Source organism: Dasypus novemcinctus, chromosome 24 (assembly GCF_030445035.2).
Source record: "Dasypus novemcinctus isolate mDasNov1 chromosome 24, mDasNov1.1.hap2, whole genome shotgun sequence".
Classification (NCBI taxonomy): domain Eukaryota; kingdom Metazoa; phylum Chordata; class Mammalia; order Cingulata; family Dasypodidae; genus Dasypus; species Dasypus novemcinctus.
The window spans coordinates 36801078-36819474 of NC_080696.1; the positions used below are offsets into that span (position 1 = coordinate 36801078).

Sequence of the window (18397 nt, forward strand, 5' to 3'; positions counted from 1 at the left end):
GGCGCACTCCTTGTGCGTGGGGCTCCCCCATGCGGGGGACATGGCACTCCTTGTGTGCACGGCACAGCACTCCTTGAGCGCATCAGCACTGCGCATGGGCCAGCTCCACACGGATCAAGGAGGCCCGGGGTTTGAACCGCGGACCTCCCATGTGGTAGACGGACGCCCTAACCACTGGGCCAAGCCCACCCCCTAGTTTTCTCATTTGTTTGTTTTCTTTTGTTTTTAGGAGGCACTGGGGACCAAACCGGGGCGCTCAATCCCTGGAGCCACGTCTGCCCCCCTGAACTATCTTTTAAATCCATACCCCAAAAGAAGCATTGCCTTCTTAAAGGACCCCTCTGACTGCTCTTGGGAGGACAGGTGTGGGGGGTGGGGAGCGAGGGTGGAGACGAGATCAGGGGGGAGGCCCCTGTTCCCCTCCAGGAGCCAGATGGCAGGGGGCGACCTGGTCAGAGCGGTGGCCACGGGGGGGCTGGGAAGTGGTGGGGTCCCAGTTTGTTTTGAAGGTGCAGCCAACAGGATGACCTGATGACGGATGAGGCGTCGGGGATGGGGAGGGGTCAGGACGACTCCAGGCTCCTGCTCCCAGCACCCGGGAGGCCGGTGGGGCCCCGTTCTGAAATGGGGGTGTGGAGGGCGGAGGGAGCTGGGGCACATCCTGAGTTCAGCTCTGGACCCGCTGCGCTGAGGCGCCTGGGAGGCAGGGGAACAGGACAGCCGCCCCCTGCCGCCTCCTCATGCCTCTACCTGGTCCCAACACCGGTACCCGTTCCAGGACAGTTGCGACAGCCACCCCATGGTCCTCCCACCTCTGCAGTTCCTCTCCTGTCCTTCTTCTCCCCTGCCGCGGTCATCTTCAGAAAGTACAACTCTCTAGGCCCTGTCTTTGCCTTACTCTAAACCCATCGGTGGCTCCCCACTGCCACCTGAGTAAAGTGCAAACGCCTCCCCCGGGTCACCCCATCTGCCTGCGCTCCCAGTGAAGCCTCGGGCCCAGGCGGGCAAACCAAGCGGGCGGCCCTGGCTCTCGAGCGCCCAGCCCCTGCCCGCCTCCCTGCCCTCGCTCACGCCCTTCCCGCCAGCGGGACTGTCCTTCCTCCCCGCACTTCAGGGATGCGGCTAAAGGCCCCTCGGCCCCGGAGCCTGGTCTCTACAGCCTGTGGCCTCCTGTTTGTTTCCTTCTCCCAGGGCACCTTGCGCAGCGCTTTGAATTCCACTTCCACTTACTTCTACCTTCACCTCCTCCCAGAGGGGGAAAGGCGCCAGGTCGTGTCTGGGCCTGGCGCCAGGCTCGCCGTGGTTCCCTGTCGGCTTTGGTGGGTGAGCTGCTGAAGCGGCTGCACTGGCAGTCGCCTGGGTCCCCGGGCCCCAGTCCCCCTTCTCCTGGAGACCACACTCCAGTTTTACCCCTGGGAGGCAGCTAGCCCCTTGGTCCATGTGGGTCAGGGGGCCTGACTCCATCCCCAGGCTAGACCTCTGACCTGGGACTGGCCACTCAGAACGTTCCAGGCCCTGGCTACATTGACGAGTCTGATCAGAGCCAGCGGAATTCAATTCTGAGTTTTGGCGGGAAGAGGGAGATGTTGTAGCGCTGGGGCGGCTGAGCTCGCATGTCGGCCAGGAGCAGCCACGGCCGCTTTGTCCCCATGAGAAGAGAGGCGGCCCGAGGATGCAGCCAACATGGGGCAAAGCAGAGCCCAGAGACGGAGATAGCCCGAGGCCTAAAAACACGACTGGAGCCCCTGGATTCAGCCATGCCTGAAACCAACAGCCTTGAACTTCTCAGTTATACAAGGCAACAAGCTTTCTCTCTTGCTCTCTTTTTAAAAGCTAGTTCGCATTGGGGTTCCATTGCTTGCAGCCACAAGAAGTCCTAACAAATACGTAAGCTTTCTTCTGACTGTACTTCTTGCCATCTATTGCCCATTTCAGGCCCCCATGGCCCCATGTGAAATCTCCGTGTAAAGACCTGAATTGAATATCCAGCGCTGGGGAAAGCGTTACTTGCTCCACAGAACTGGGGTGTTTATTCTTTTCTGATTCGTGGAGGATACAAGGAACGATCACTAGTTCTAGCTGCCTTGAGATCCTTCTGGAACAAGGCAGGGGTCAAACACAATGGCCTCAGGATGTACAGTGTGCTCCAGCCCCCGCAGGGCTCAGCTGCTCAGCACGGTCCTGGGAGCGCCGCGCACGCTCCGCGGCCATGCTCCCTTCAACAGCGGTAGACGGGACTTCTCACCCTGCCCGTAGGAGCGTTCCAGGCTGGGTAAGGCCACCCGCTAGACGCCATAGCTCCATCTTCCCCAGCCGTGACAACCAAAATTATCTCCAGACATTGCCCGATGTCCCCTGCTGAGAAGCTCAGGCGTTAGTGAAGTGCTTTGCACAGGGCCGGGCCCCTCACAAGTGCTCAATAAAGACGAGCTTCGAGCGTCTCAGTGAGAGCCAGGTCTGGCTAACCAGAGCGGGGAGAGAATTTATTGAAAGGACACGTAGAAACTCACAGAACAGATGAGGAAAAGCGCAGAAATGGAGGCAGTTCAGAGGGTCCTGGGGGTAAGAATTTGGTATGTGACTGCAGTGATGGGGTAACGAGCTCCTCCCCGTTTCAGCCCTTCCTCCCATTTCCTCCTTCCTAAAATTCCATTTTCCTCAGAAATCTCCCTCGTTCACACGGGCTCAGGGGAAACGAGCCTCAGCCCAGCCCCAAAGGATGGGTGCCAATGGCCTTAAGCCCGTCACAGTGACCTGGGCCCTCACCCATCCTTGCTTAGGTTTGCATGGCAGGCAATTGCGGTCAATGAGCCATGGTGGGAAGTCTACCGGGAACTTCCGGGAATGATTCCCCTGCTCTTTGAAAGAGAAAGAAGCTCTTTTCTTTCTGGTCTTGTTGAGGACAGTCTTGATGCTCGGAGCAGCAGTAGCCATCTTGGGTCAATGAGGCGCGCCAACTGGAGGGCAAAGCCCACGTCCCAGGACCTGCATCCTTGCTGGTGTTCTGAAGCTGATTTCCCCTAGCCTCGAAACTTCTGTCTGTGAGAAAATAAGTTCCCTTAGTTTTAAAGCTTCTGTAGGTTGGGTTTCTATTCCTTGCAGTTGAGAACAATGGACTGAAAGGCCAAATCCCATGGGTAAATCGTTGCTTTCAAAATGCTTGACATTCCCCGTGGCCCGTTGGCGGCTCTGATATTCTGAAAGTGTCCTCGCAGCCCTCCCTGCCCTCCGAGTAACGCAGAGGGGCTCACGCTCACCTCCATGCCCGTGAGGTCCCATCTCCCCGGTCCTCATCTGCTCAGTAGAGGCGCCCTGGTGCCTGGAGGTGTACGTGGGGCTCACGCAGGAGAGCAGCCCGGAGGCCTCCTGCCAGCCGCTTCCTGTGCCAAGCGCAGTGACGTTCAGCCACTCTCCCTCTGAACGAGGCTCCTGTGCAAGTTCATGTCTCAAGATCGAATTGCCCTTCCCTGGTGATTGGCATCCTCCTGATTTCCCTTTCTTTCTGCATATCCAATGTTTCTCCAATTAGCTGGTGCTACTTCTTTTTTGAACTTCCCCAGATATTATTTCTTACTACTTAAGTAAGCATTTGATCCCCCTCACCTAGGGCTTGATTTAACATGTTAACAACAGCTATTAGAAAGGCGGTTCTTTGCTTAATTTTTAAAAAGTTTAAAAGGTTATTATGGGGAAGCAGACTTAGCTCAATGGATAGAGCATCTGCCTACCACATGGGAGGTCCAGGGTTCAAACCCCGGGCCTCCTGACCCGCGTGATGAGCTGGGCCTTCCGCAGTGCTGATGCGCACAAGGAGTGCCGTGCCACGCAGGGGTGTCCCCTGTAGGGGAGCCCCACGTGCAAGGAGTGTGCTCCGTAAGGAGACCAGCCAGTGTGAAAGAAAGTGCAGCCTGGCCAGGAATGGGGCTGCACACACGGAGAGCTGGCACAGCCAGATGATGCAGCAATGAGAGACACAGTTTCCCGGTGCCACTGACAAGAATAGAAGTGGACACGAAGGACACACAGTGATTGGACAAAGAGAACAGACAATTGGAGTGGAGGGGGAGGGGAGAGAAATAAATTAAAAAAAAGAGAAGATGACACTTCACAATTATCATTTTAAAAGTTTATTATGGTCAAAGAATTAAATACTGATAAGCAAATGAAAGCTAATAGAAGTTGTCTGTAATATGGTACTACTTATAGATAAGCTGCCGTGGCATTTTGGAGTAAGTTATTCTTTTGTGAACATCTCTCACAAAGAATTTTGCAGGACGCCACTTTAGAGAACGTTCACAGGAGTGGTACCTCCACACCCCAGGAAAATCCTTTGTTGCAGGACTTAGAGTCTTTCATTTGCCAACGTGCATCGGATGTTGCTTTAAATAAAACGGGTTCTTCCGTATAGACTTAGGTTAGTGGGCTGCTGGGCACACCCGCCGCAGCCATGGAAACTGGACGATCCCTGGCCAAAGCGCAGTGGGGAAGGTAGAGCTGTGGAGCTGGGGCGTGGCGTGGTGGGAGAGGGGGTGTGGTGGACAGAATCACGGCCCTGCGAAGGTGTCCACTTCCTAGGCCTGGGACCTGGGACCGTCACCCTGCCTGGCACAAGGGAGTCTGCAGGTTACATTAAAGATGGTGAGTCAAGGAGCTTCTCCTGGATTACCCGGGTGGGTCCTCGCCACAGGAGGCGTGAGAGGGACAGCAGGAGGAGAGTGAGCGGAGGAGCTGGGAGGTGGGACGCCGAGGGGGGCTGCGGCGCTGGAAGATGAGGAAGGGGCCACGAGTCCAGGCAGGTGGGCGGTCTCTGGAAGATGGAAAGGGCAGCACGTGGATTCTCTTTCAGGACTTCCAAAGGGAAGGCAGCCCTGCCAGCCCATTTTGCAATTCTGATCTCTAGAGCACTAAGATAACCCACGGGTGTATTTTTTTTTTTAAGAAATATTTATTTTTATTTATTTCTCTCCCCTTCCCTGCCCCCCCACCAGTTGTCTGCTCTCTGCGTCCATTCGCTGTGTGTTCTTCAGTGCCCGCTTGTGTCATCAGCACCCGGAATCTGTGTCTGGTTTTGCTGTGTCATCTTGCTGTGTCAGCTCTCCGTGTGGGCGGCGCCATTCCTGGGCAGGCTGCGCTTTCTTTCGCGCGGGGCGACTCTCCTTACGGGCGCACTCCTTGTGCGTGGGGCTCCCCTACGCGGGGGACACAAATCACTCAGAAACCAGCAATGGCTTCTCCCCGCTGGGCATCTGTTCACCAGCTGTCAGATCACCCATATTGGATGGTTATGGCTGACATACCCAGAAGCCTATCTGCCACAAGTCAGAGGCGGGACATTCTCAGAGGGAATGTTTTCTGTGGGAGTGGCTGCCAGTCAGGGCGCACACTGGCCTTAAGAGCTGACCTTCACTTTCTGAAGTTGCCTTCCTGAATGTCCTAGTAGTATCTCTCCACTGTCTCCTTAAGTGCCTTTGTTTCATGTGGGTCCTGCTGTGATCTGGACTACATTTGCATAGTTGACAAAGGTGACAGGTACATGAGTATCCGGGGCAGTGGGGGGTCATGTCCCCTTGGCCCTGGGTGCATCCTTTCTGGATACCCACCTCTCGTGAATGACTACTAAGAGCAGGGGCCTGCTTTGTGCCTTAGTTTCTTCCATTACATTTTTTTTTCTGTTTTTTAATTTTATTGAATTGTATCATTCATATATAAACATACACAAATGATAAGTATATAGTAAAAATTGTGAACTTACAAAACAAGCATAACCTCATACAGGGGTCCCATACATCACCCCACCACCACCACCTTGCATTGCTGTGAAACATTTGTTACAAATTATGAAAGAACAGTGTTAAAACATTACTTCTAACTATAGTCCATATCTTCTATTTGGTATATTTTTCCCCCAACCCACCCTGTTACTTTTTAAAAATATATATTTTTATTATAGAAGTTGTGAACCTAGAAAACAATCAAGCACACGTGAAGAATTCCCACACAACACCCCTTCACCAACACACCATATCGTGGTGGAATATTTTTACAGATTATGAGATAATATCATCAGACTATTACCCCCAACCATGGTCTATGGTGCACATTTGGCACACTCTTTCCATACCCACCCCCCATCATCAACATAGTACATCTTTTCATTGTGGTTTTGGTTTGCATTTCCCTAATGTGAATTGCTTTCTTTGAACTCTTCAGAACACATTCACAGATACATGGAATCAATTCTGTTTAAAAATTTATTAGACAAAATTAATCTGTATTACAGTAGAGAATCTAGACTAGGTAAAAAAAATAGTTATTTTAACTTTTTATTTGCCCTGATCTAGCATCTTTCATTTCTCTTAAAATTCCCACAATGTTCTTTCGCAAATCCCTTGTCTTGGTGGATAATTTGAAAAATAGAGAACCAAGAACCTCAGTCTAGCTTTTAAGAATCTCAATCACATTTATGGGAAATTTAATTTATTTAGTGCACATTTCTTGTCTCATTTCCATTCAGGTGAGTGAGATGGTGTCCCTGGCAGGCCTGACGTTAGCCCCCTACGTGGAGGCATCCTATTTCTCCACCCCACTTCTCTTCATGAAAAGGATCGGAAATCACAAATGAGAACCTAGCACCCACGTCAGGAAGTAGGAACGTGAGTAAATGGCATTAACTCAATATTCCATGGTCCTCTTCATGGATCCCTTGCTGCTCTTTTCTACCTCTGCCAACCATCCTATAAATATGAAAGTCTTATCACAGAAGATTGTGGCTCTCCTCTACTCACAGCGCATTCATGAAATGTGTGTGTGTGCACGGGGTGGAGGGTTAATGGGACGGCCACTGCGACGCCGCGGCCAAGGCGCTCACCCAGCCACCCCGGCTGCCCACCCTGCCCCTCCAGGCTCAGTGGCCTCAGGGAGCACCAGCACCTCCTCCCTGCCCAGTGCTGTGCCCTCCCCCAGGCAGCCCGGGCCAGGGACCGTGTCCCGAGGGGCTAAGGCTTTCCGAGGACCCTGAAATTTTTAACTGTGTAAATTTTGATGCAAACTAATCTAGCATTATAGAATTTTAAACAAAATAATCTAGCTAGTAAATCTATATGGCTTTAATTTTCATAGACCAGATTGCAAATTACTGACCAACGGAAGGTAAGAAGCAAAAAGCACAGGATTCTGGAGTCTTACACTTCGACTCAAGCAAGAGGGCTCTGATACGTCATGGAAGGAACACTGGATTGAGAATCAGAGGAATGAGGTCCTGGTCTTGAATGTAAATCATTTCAACTTTCTCAGCCTCAGTTATCCTTTTCTTATTAGGCCATCCACATTCTGTTTACTTCAAATCCCTTCTGTCTGCTTCTGATTTTGCCTGGTTGCTATAAAGGTCCCCCCTTACAGTCATTCTCTATAACATGATGGTGCCTGGTACTTTTCTGATTCTGCGTCTGGACAGATCAAGGACAGGTGTGCAAGTGAAGAGGCTGCAAGCCCAGCTCTCCTCCATCCTGCCACTGACTTCTGTGCAGGAGGAGGGGAATAACTGATCAGAGAAAAAAGGGAGTCTCTAATAGATCTGAGTGTGCTGTTTTAAGTCTCTAGTTATTAGTCTGATTGGGTCTCTGTCAATTTTTATTCATTTGACAAACACTAAGCTTCTACTATATGCATAAGAGATGCTCAGTAAATATTAAAGGAAGGGAAACTATTCAGAAAGTCAGAAATTCCTCCAATTTCCCCCCAAAATACACAGAAATCTTCACACTCTTTCTCCCCCCTTCTTGGCCCCACTTCTGCTCAGGTCACAGGTCATTAAATGCTCATGTGAACAAGTCCGTAAGCACAGTATGACAGGTCTGTGATTAATGCCAATGTCCATTTCACTAAGAGGTGATCTTTTAAAGCAGGTGGTAGTCCTCAGCCTAAAAGCACCTTAGCGGGTCCTGAGCTTCATCTGAGGACATGCCACAGTGATGATGCCCGCGATAGAGGACACGAGACCTCCCAGTCCGATGATGCCAGGATTGGACTTACAGAGCCCCAGCTGATCCGAAGGGTTCAGGACATCACAGAGGTTCTTCACCGTGTCGAGGAGCAAGGGAGGCTGTGTCTTCAGAGGGCGGAATAAGAGAAGGAGAAGGGACTGAAGCCAGTCTGTTTCTTCGTCAGCCACGTACCCAAGAGGATTCTGGGAGGGTGATTTCTCCCTTTTTGCCCTGTCATGTACAACCTTTTCCATTTGCAGGGAGATTTCATACAGATCCCTGGCCAGGGTCAGCAGGAGAGAATAGTAGTAGTGGCGGGCAGCCCACATTCGCCATTTCTCTTTCCTGATGCCAGAGGAGAGCCCCACGCTCCTCACCCAGAGGACGGTGTCACAGGTGAAGTAAATCGCACGGTTCAGGTTGGCTAGTGTTAGGCATAAGCAGGATACCAGGTCGGTGGCCTGACAGCTATGCTGAGTCGCCTGGACGGCATGGACCACATTGCCTAGTCTGAACCATTTATGGCCAGTGCTCACACTGGACTCCAGATTTTTGAGCTTCATTACCACCTTCTCTTTGCCAGCTTTAGGCTCTAACAAATATCTAAGCAACATGCATGTGTATTGAGTGGCTCTGAAGAGTCGGTCCCGGCCCTGGGTCTGGTTGGTGAAACGCACGAAGGCATCCATGGCGCCCAGGCCATGTCCCCGCGTTGCACCGGGTTCGGTCGTGGGACCACAGCGCCGGGAAACCACCACTGTCCCGGGGAGCGGCCGGGACCCCTCTTCCATTACATTTTGAATTGTTGTTTTTATCTCTCACCCCAGTTATTTTCAGAAGGTAGCATTTGTTCCAAAGTGGGGAAGGAGGGAGACAAGTACCTATTTGAAGGGAGAGCATTCCCGTCAGCATGAGTCACAACTTTCAATAGGAGAATGCCTGCTGTTTGCAAGGAAGGAGAGGGAGGCCCCTGGGCAGCAACAGCAGGAGGGAGGGGGAGATGGCAGAGGTGACAGAGCGGAGTTCATCGCAACTGTAATGCCTTAGGTCTTTCCTCTAAACATGACGGCGTGTGATCACATCATGTGGCACGTCACAGCCAGAGACCTCAGCACTCCAATCTTAGAGGAAGGTTAAAACATAACTCAGCTAAACTGGAAATATCAGCATTAATTCAGGACCCATTTTCAAAGGGCAGCACATGGCAAGATTTAAGCTTCCCTCCTCCTGCATATCATCAGCTGTTATGGGTTGAAATCTGTCCCCACAAAGATATGCTGAAGTCCTAACGCTGGTTTACCAGAATGTGGAAGTATTTGGAAATAGAGTCATTGCAGATGAAAGTAAAGGAATTAAGATGAGTATAGACTGGCATGGGTTCAGTCCTGAGTGGAAGAAAAAGAACAGGCGCCTACAGTGCGGGTGAGCAAGGCAAGTGTTGGGGCAGAGCCCCTGGGCACTGACTGTGCCTGGCAAAGGGGGCCCACTCCATGGACTGTCCTCTGTCCCTTGTGGGGCCCGTGTGGGTGCCCAGCTTTCAGGATGACCCATGTGTCCCGTGCAGTGCCTTCCGCATTTGCCTGTTAGGTTAGCCCCGTGCCAGTGTACCCCTAGCACAGCACCCCCACCCATACCCAGGCAGGGGAGCCTGACTGTCCTCCTTGAGCACCCCTAAACCAGTCCAGGCCCAAATGCCTGTGCACAGTTAGAAAAATTAGGCATAGTCTAGAAGACTTGGAATCAACTGGCCGCCTCAGCGGGGCTCAGCCATTCCCGTGGGGTTTGCTTTGGAAGTGAGAGTCCCTAATCCTGTGGAACCCCTACCTGCTCCTGCCCACGTGAAGCGATTTTCTTCTGAAAATCCTAAATTTCATTCACAAGTACAAATACCTACGTGCACACACAGGAAGTAACCAGTGGGGACGATGAAGGGGGAGGCAGGGCAGGAGCTGGCATCAGAGAGGTGAGAAGGGGACAGAGGTAGGAGGTTGAGACAGCTCTGCATGGGGCAGTACCATCATTCTCCTGACAACATGCCCACTGCCCACAGCACAGGGCGGCAGAGATGCCAGGTTGATGGGTAGGGAGATGCCTGATATTCCCAGGGATCTGCTGGGCCTGGTCAGCTCCAGGACAACCAGAAGAGGACAGCTGGTGTCCTGCCTGCCCCACCCTGGGCACCTGGAACTAGGATGAGCCTCTGTGTGGATGGAGGCTGTGATGGTTAGGCTAATGTATGCACTCAGCCAGGTGATTGTGCCCAGTTGTTTGGTCAAATGAGCACTGTGTTAATTGTACTACAGGGACATCTATGGCCTTCAGTCATGAGTGACTTTACTGCACAGATAGCTGATTACATCAACATCAATCAGGGGGATTGCTGTCAGCAGTGAGTGAAGCTTTTACTGCTGGTTGAATGCCTTAAAAGGGGAAGTGATTTCAGCATTCAGAGAGAATTTCCCAGCTCATCTTTGGACAGCCAGTGTCCCCAGGAAATTCCTCAAGGACCTTCATTGGACTTTCATGAGAACCCCCTGGTCTGCAACCTGCCTGTGGAACCTCGACATGTGTATCCCCCAGTCAGTTAAAAGACTCTTATAAAATCTCTTACTATTGACAGACAGCTCCTGTTGATTGTTTCCCTAGAGAAACCTGCCTGTTAGAGGGGCTATTGGAGAAGAAGCCTCAGTTTCCTCGTCTATAAATTGGAATACTTAGAGTAGGGGATCCCAAGAACTATGCTTGGCTGTGGTTCTCCATCAATGAAGTGCAGTGCCCTGAGACCCTGGAAAATACTTTCCACACGCTGGGGTCCTTCTAAGCAGATACAGGCTTGAAGGGTCGGGGCTGTGTGGACCTGGGGTGCACAAAGCAGGAAACGGCACCAGACCACAAGTCCGGGATCTTGGGAAAGACAAATTTTATGGGAGCGATCGATAGGATACAATATAGAATGAGAAACTTTGGAGGATTTTATACCCAAGTGGTGCCAAATTCTGATATTCACTGAATTTCAAAACTCTCCTGCTGTGGACTTAGAAACGAGGACAAAGTAATAACTGACTTTCCATGATCATAAACCCTGAACTCTGCCCTGATCTGAGTTATGACCCAGGCTGCTTCCCCCCCTTCTTGTGCATCTCCCTTGTCTCCCTTCTGGAAGTGGCTGCACGTGACACCAGCCCTCGGGGTTCTTGGCATCAGCTCCCCTTCACCTGCGGCCTTCCCTGGGAAAGAGGAGCTAGCTTGGGCTTCTTGTGGAGGAGGGGAGACCAGGGGACCCTGAGGGTCACGCTGACTTATCCAGGGTCACAGAACTGGCAGGAGGAGTGGGTGTGAGCCCAGCTCCTTCCCCTCAGATGGTTCCTGATGGCCCCAGGCCTCCGCAGTGCAGCCTGGATGCTGTGCTGGTGACATTGAGCACACTTGGGAAAGGACATGGGAGAGGATGGCGAGCAGTCAGCAGCCCACAGAGGCCCTTGAGGAGCTGTTATCCAGGAAAGGGGCCCAGGGAAGGGGACACAGGAAGTGACCTCACCTCCTTGAAGCTGGAGCCCAGCAGAACTTGGAACCTGGTAACCAGGCACCCACATTCTAGAGACAGCCGCTAGCTGCTCACTCGGGCAGAGAAACTCGAGGGAGGAAGATGTTCTCTTGCTGCCTCCGAGCTTCCCGAGACTCCCGCGCCAGGAGTCCCTGTCGTGAGAGGCTTCTCAGATGCTGTCGGCGTTGGCTCACCCCACAGTATCGACGGCTCACCCCGCAGCCTCGCCGGCTGTGGCCGTTTCCTAGGAGGAGCCATGAGGTAAGCCGTGGGGCTGGACAGGAGATGAGGCCAGGCCTAGCCTGTGGCCTGCCTGGGCAGCCTCAGATCGTCCACTCTGGCCTGGTGTGTGCAGGGGAGGATCATGAGTGAGGACGTCCCTGGCAGAAGCAGGGGGTTGGGGGGAGGAGGCCAGGTGGCTTGTCATGTTCACTTCCAGGCCACGGCAACCAGGGCATGATGGGGGACGTAGGTTGGCATCCCTCTGCCCAAATGTTGATCCTGACCCATGGAGCTGTCCCTTGCCATTGACTGTAACGCTGGGCCCTGCTGCCTCCAGGCCTGGTTGACAGACCTGTCTTTGCAGGTTTCTACCCACGAGACCAGAACAGAAAAGGACCTGGAGGTCATCGACCTCTCGCCCCAGACCTGGGAGTCTGGGCATCATGCCACCAACATCGACCAGAGCAGGCTGGAGGTGAGATGGGAGCAGACAGTCCCCACACCCAAGGCTCTAGGCAGTCACGGGGGCTCCAGGACACAGAAGCTGCCTGAGCTGCACACCAGGTGCCCTCCTGGGAACTCCTGCTGTTGGTGCTCAGTCCCAGCAGAGGCGTCCAGGCCCCAGCCCCAGCCACGACGCCCACCACCCAGCCCCAGCCCTGACCAGGCGCAGTGTTTGACAGAATAGCAGAAAAGAGACTTTGTCATGACTCCCCTTCACGTTCTTTCATGGTGGTCTTTGCTTTTGTTATGTGTTTGTTTGTTTACTCTACCTGCCCTCAGGTGCTTCCCAATGCCAGGAGTCCCACCTGAGGTCAGCTAGATTGTGCCTCCGCACCATCTCTGTCCTTACTCATCATCAGGTTTCCTGGGTTGTTTTTACATAGAAAGGGTGAGGGGGATGAGACTGTGATGCATGTTTCTCAGCATCCTGCCGTCTCACAGAGCTCACCACTAGTACCCTCCAGGTCAGGTGACAGGGCTGCGTCACTTCATAGGATAGGACAGGGACAGGGGTCAGCCTCTTCCTCCCTCGGGCCTTGGTGGGAATCCTTCCTCTTGCCATTTCAACAGGATTGAAGGGAACATCCCTGAATATCCTAATGTTTCCAGCTCACCCAGAATAGACTCCTGGGAATGGGACAGCCTGGGCGAAGGTTACACATATATAAAGTTTAAATGGCTGGGGCCAGAATACTTGAAGGAGTTAAAGACCAAAATCCAGGCTGCTTCCCTGCCATCTGACAACCTTGTGTGTGACAAGGTTTGAAACTCTTGTCTGGGATATGAAGTCGTATGTGCAATTTCTCCAGTGAAAAGGGGATCTACCATGAACATTTCAAGGCCATTTAGAATTTCTCTTCACTGCGGCATCAGCTCTTATCCTTGGTCAAGCCAGGGTCTTTTTTTCCCATTCAGAAATTTCTAGGTGTTTACCCATATGCAGAATGAGGGATCACCATAGAATGAGCTGGTAGTTGCTAAGGGCAGGGAGAGGAAAGAAGATGTGATATGGGAGGTTTTTTGGGACTTGGAGTAGTCACATGTGATACTGCAGGGATAGATGCTGGACATTATATATCCTTCCATAACCCATTGAACGGACTGGCGGAGAGTGTAAACCACAATGTAAACTGATCCACGTGGTGCAGCAGTGCTCAAAAATGTATCCAACTGAAAGCAGGAAGAGTGCATCCAGTATCCATGTGGAATCTAAGTCCCCACTTGACATAGATGTGCAATGGACACAACCAATCCAATGTCCACAGAGAAAATGTGGCATTGGTGTGGGAAGGGTGGCCATCGTGGCTTCTGGGTACGGGGAATGGGAGGAAGAGATGAGATGGGGAGGCGTTTTTGGGACGTGGAGTTGTCCTGGGTGGTGCTTCACGGACAACTATGGGACATTGTAGATCCCCCCAGGGCCCACTGGATGGAACATGGGAGAGTGTGGGCTATGATGTGGACCATTGACTATGGGGTGCAGCGATGCTCAGAAATGTACTTACCAGGTGCAATGGATGTGTCATGATGATGGGATAGAGTGTTGCTGTGGGGGGAGCGGTGGGGTGGGGGCGGTGGGGTTGAATGAGACCTCATATTTTTTGAATGTAATATTTTTTTAAAAATAAAAGAAAAAAAATGTATCCATCAAATGCAATGGCTGTGCCACAATGATGAAAGAGGTTGTTTACATGGGAAGAGTGGGTTAAGGGGGGTAGGGGTTATAGGAGAACCTCTTATATTTTTTTAATGTAACATTAAAAAAAAAATAAACAGATCATAGAAAAAAACTCTCTAAAAGCAAAAGGAAGAAGAGAAGGCTTCCTGCTTCGTAATCGAATGCACGCACCCAGGGTGGGACTCCCTGAGATCTTGAGGTTTCCTTATCTGACCTCCATCCCCAACCCTCCTGATAGACAGAGAAACTCTGACTGCGTGTTCCTATTTTGTCCATGACGCCTACATACCAGTGGGAAAATGAGCCTCCAGAGACCATGGAGGAGACCAGCCCAGAACTGATGTTGCCCAGGGAGAGAAGGCAGGAGGAGCGTGGCCAGCTTCTGGGGAAATTTGGACGTTTCCCCTGCAGGCCGCAGGCCTTGTCTGTCACCAGGTGAGCACCCTGCCCCACCAGGCCCTACTCCACCAGACTTTAGCATGTTTCTTAGGGTGTCACTTCAACGCCCTCAGCCTCAAGTGGCTCATTGGGAGACGAGGGCTTGAGAGGACAGAGCTAACAGGGTTATTGTGTGGAATAAACGAGATATGCCATGAGAAGTGCTGACACGGTGCTACCCAGTGCAATGTGCTGCTGGAGGACTGGAGATTTGGAGACAACTTCTCACTTTTCCTCCCTCATAGGAAGCACAGGACTCGGCCCTCACAGACACTTTGTCTGTGAACTGTCCTATGTTCTTTCTGTCAAGATGTTGGAGATGTCATCCACTGTCAAGATCTGAAGTCTAGTCAGAGCAGATTTTGCAGCGGGCTGGGAGGAGTGCTCCATGCCCACTCTGACTTCTAGGAAGGTGCTGGTGGGACTCAACAAAATATACCCAGGTGTCTTTGTGTGCAGGTCTATTCTGTATTTAGCCTAGTTGCAGGAATAAAGAAGAAAAATCTCTGGCTATCGGGCTTCCATTCCACTCAGAAAATCAGACAGTGACTCTAGACCTCATGAGCAGGAAGGGTTCAGAGGAAATGACATCCTCATGTCACCCCGTAGGTGTGAAAGAAACATCCGTGTCGTGGATGGGAATAGAAGAGGCCTGACACAAGTAAAAATGTGAGTGGACACTAGGTTACAAAGAAAAGGTTCCTCAGTCTTCATTGGAATGAGAACGGTGGGGTGTGGGTAGTGGTGGGAGTGGCACTTCAGGTCACTAGGCCCCCATATCTAATGCTTCCCACCTTCCCTGCCTCACCCCGTCATGGTTCAACTTGCCCCATTCCTGAATTAACCCAGGATACCTGGTCCAGGACAGGAGACGTGGGGAGCAACCTGTTCCCCATTGGGCTGCGTCATCAGTCAAGGATACTCCCCTACAGGCAGGGGTGGCTCGGCTGTGCCCGTGCCTCCAGGAGGACAGTGTAGGGGGTGAGAGCCTCACACGCACACAGGGAACGACGCACCCGCACTTGCATGAGCCTCAGCTTGAGGGGCAGTGAGGGCCCTGGGAAGTCTCCGTAGAAGGTCCACAAGCCACCAGTCTTTAGGGAACGCCTACTCGTGAATGCTCAGCCCACTCAGCAGAGGAGACGCAGGCCATCGCTACCCAGCTGGAACCGAGATTCCTGTGGTTCATGTAGGGAGAGAGGCAGATACGTGTCAAGGACCCCTGAAGAAGGAGAGACTTGTGAAGATGATGGGGCACGAACACCCAGTGGTTTAATCTTTTCTCAAGTCCCCTCTCTCTTAACATTCATGCACTGAAAGGACAATGAGGGAGGAATGGGCTGTGGGGTGGGGACAAGAGGGCAGGCAGGGACTGTCACAGGAGCTGTCCACCCACACAGGAGTGCTTTTGAAAGGGACAGTGTTGAAAAAGGCCCGACTTCTGATCTGCTGCCCACCATTATCTCTGCAGTGAAATCTCCTGCTTCCGGGGCGCCTGGCTGGAACGCTGCACAGCAGACACCTTTCCCATCGCGGTCTCTACCATCCTCAGCGCTGTGGTTTGCAGAATAGACGTGAACATCGTGGGATCAGGTGGGCAGTGCCAGGCCCAAATTTCACACGTGCAGCTTGAGACTGTGTATCAGGGTCATTGCTTGTGAGGGTGACTGAGGACCTGGGGGGCACCTGGGCGGGAGGCTTCAGGGCTGCTGAGGGGAAAGAAGAACCTCAGAAGAGTCACCTAGTCGTCCTCTGTAAGGGAGAGTTTCCTCTGGGGGTTGGGGCCTTTCCCTCTGAAAGGCTTGGGGACAGTTTGTGCCATTCGGCACCCGGCATGGCAGTCATGATGCTGAACACTGCTTCTCTTCCAGCTCCAAGGTCAGGTCCAGCGGCCACAGCCTGGCCAGCTCTCCCTCCTGCTCATTCCACTCTTGAGATGTTTGAAGGAAAAACCGCAGGGCCACATGTGAGGCTGGGCTCAGTGCCCGCACCGGCTCCATCGTCACCCGGCACAGAATGGTCACCTGAGGAGGTCGCACCTGCCCAGGCAGCACAGGAGGCTGAAGCTCCACTTCCGCAGTGTGGGCCCAAGGAAGGACAGGAGGCTTCTCTTCCTTCCCTCGAGACCGCCTCCGGGGTTTTTCTGTTAACTTTTTTGATTGTGTATTTATTTTATGGATATTTTTATTTCCTAGTTTAAGTTATAAATATTAAATATTTGTTATCATTACTCCTTTGTAGTGTGTTCATCAGTGTCTTAGGCAGATTTACTGCTGTTCCAACATCCGTCACTGTCTTTGAGAAAGTCTCTTTACGCCAAACATGAACCCCTCCCTACCTGGCAGCCACACTCCTTTCTTACATCCTTCAGACCACGGGAGCCACGGATACACTGCTGCTGTGTCACTGTTTCCTGGGCTCTGGCATGAGCAGGTGGACAATCTCAGCTCCTGGCCCAGAGTCAGGCTTGACCAGGGGAACGTTACCCACTTTTGACATACGGGTGCGGCGCAGCTCAGGCATGTTAAGGGACTTGCCCAAATTGCCCCCCCCGAAACATCAGGCAGCAAGGACAGAACCCAGAACAGGACTCACAGCAGAGCAGGGATCTGAAGTCTGAGTCACCCATTTTGTGCCTTGACCCTCTGTTCTTCTGCCCCTGCCAGTGTCTCAGCCCCACATACCTTCTCGAGTTCTGGCCACTTCTATCCAGGAGATGCTTTTGGCTTGTTCTACAGGATATGGTTAGAACCGAACGCATGGAGAAGGGCAGCCTTGTGGCCTACTGGAAATTGTCCACATGATCCACCCACCATGTGGGGCACTTGTCATCCATGAAAATGGAGGGACAGGTAGGGAGAGGTCTTGGAAATTCTGAGAATGACAGAGGAGAATACCCTGTATTTCAAGGCATTCACTGGGCATGATCATCAGAGAAAAGGATCCTGGAGGGAGGCTGTAAGAGGAGTATGGAAGGATATAGGGAATTGCTCAGGACTCAAAAGGAAACTGGGATTCCCATGCCTGGGCAAGGTGAAACCATGGCCTTATGAGAGCTTCTAGAATTCTAATTGAGTATATCCTCACCTCCTCTTGACACTTTAAGACATCTTCCTCCTCATATTCAGTTTCATCAAAATATATTTTTCTCTACAAATGATTTTTATTCTTCATTTAATTAGATAAGTTACGTGTCCTGCACACTTTCACTTTGGCCTAGACTGAAAGGAAGCTCAAAGATACATTTTCTCTGTTCTTGCTAAAAAATTTCTCCCTACATTGCTTGGAATATTTATTTTATCTTCATTTCTTTTAAGAGTTCCCAACCTATATTTTATTTTACTTGACCATTCGTTTCTAGAGGTGTTTAAAGTTTTAGGGGCTTGAACTCTATAGTAAGGGATGAAGATGGAGCACTTGGCTCCGAGCAGTGATTCTGAGTCCCACCCTTGAGCTGGATTCTATTGCCCAAAGCTGGGGGGACTTGAGGGCTGAGATTACTGCTCATCTACAAAACGGGGAAAAGCAGTGGACCAGGCAGGGCTCTCTGACAACAAGAATTGCCTCTGCACTCCACACAAGCCATGGGGATTGCCTCTTGCCGTGGCCGTCTCTTCCCCTGTTATACCAGCTGGAATGTGGGAGGGTGGTGGGGGTGAGTGGGAGGGGGCCAGGGGTTCCCTGCTCCTTGCCTTCTGGCCCTAAGCTACCTGCCGGCACCCAGAGGTGGTGGGTGGTTGGCGGAACAGGAAAAGCTGCAGCAACTCCAGGAAAACACCTGGTCAGGGACCATCTGCTGCAAACTGCTCTAGGTAGGAAGGAATCCCAGATCCTGGTCCCTCCTAGATACATCCGGATGTGCTAGGTCTGCCTGGTCCATTTCAATGGACTCTAACCACAAACCTGCTGATGAGCCGGGCATTTCGTGTTCCTTGTGGGGTCAAGGAATGCAAAGTTTGGGGTGTGTAGCAGTTTAGTATTGTTCATGAATTCCAAAAATAGATATTTCATTATATTTGTGAACCGGTC

The 18397-nt window shown here is 51.9% G+C and overlaps 1 protein-coding gene and 1 pseudogene across 2 annotated transcripts; one reads left to right on the plus strand and one right to left on the minus strand.

The window, feature by feature from the left end:
- Nucleotides 1-7930: 7930 nt before the first annotated feature.
- On the minus strand, nucleotides 7931-8671 carry LOC131275770 (peroxisomal membrane protein 11A pseudogene; annotated as a pseudogene).
- Nucleotides 8672-8726: 55 nt separating this feature from the next.
- Nucleotides 8727-16598, plus strand: LOC131275769 (uncharacterized). Of its 2 annotated transcripts, XM_058286931.1 has the most exons (6): nucleotides 8727-11787; nucleotides 12113-12223; nucleotides 14223-14365; nucleotides 14978-15037; nucleotides 15840-15961; nucleotides 16240-16598. In XM_058286931.1, exons 1-6 carry the CDS (start codon nucleotides 11629-11631, stop codon nucleotides 16566-16568), a joined length of 924 nt encoding a protein of 307 aa, XP_058142914.1. In that variant the 5' UTR covers nucleotides 8727-11628; the 3' UTR covers nucleotides 16569-16598. The 2 variants fall into 2 exon arrangements, with proteins under 2 accessions (XP_058142914.1, XP_071067750.1); XM_071211649.1 differs by lacking the exon at nucleotides 14978-15037.
- Nucleotides 16599-18397: the final 1799 nt, after the last annotated feature.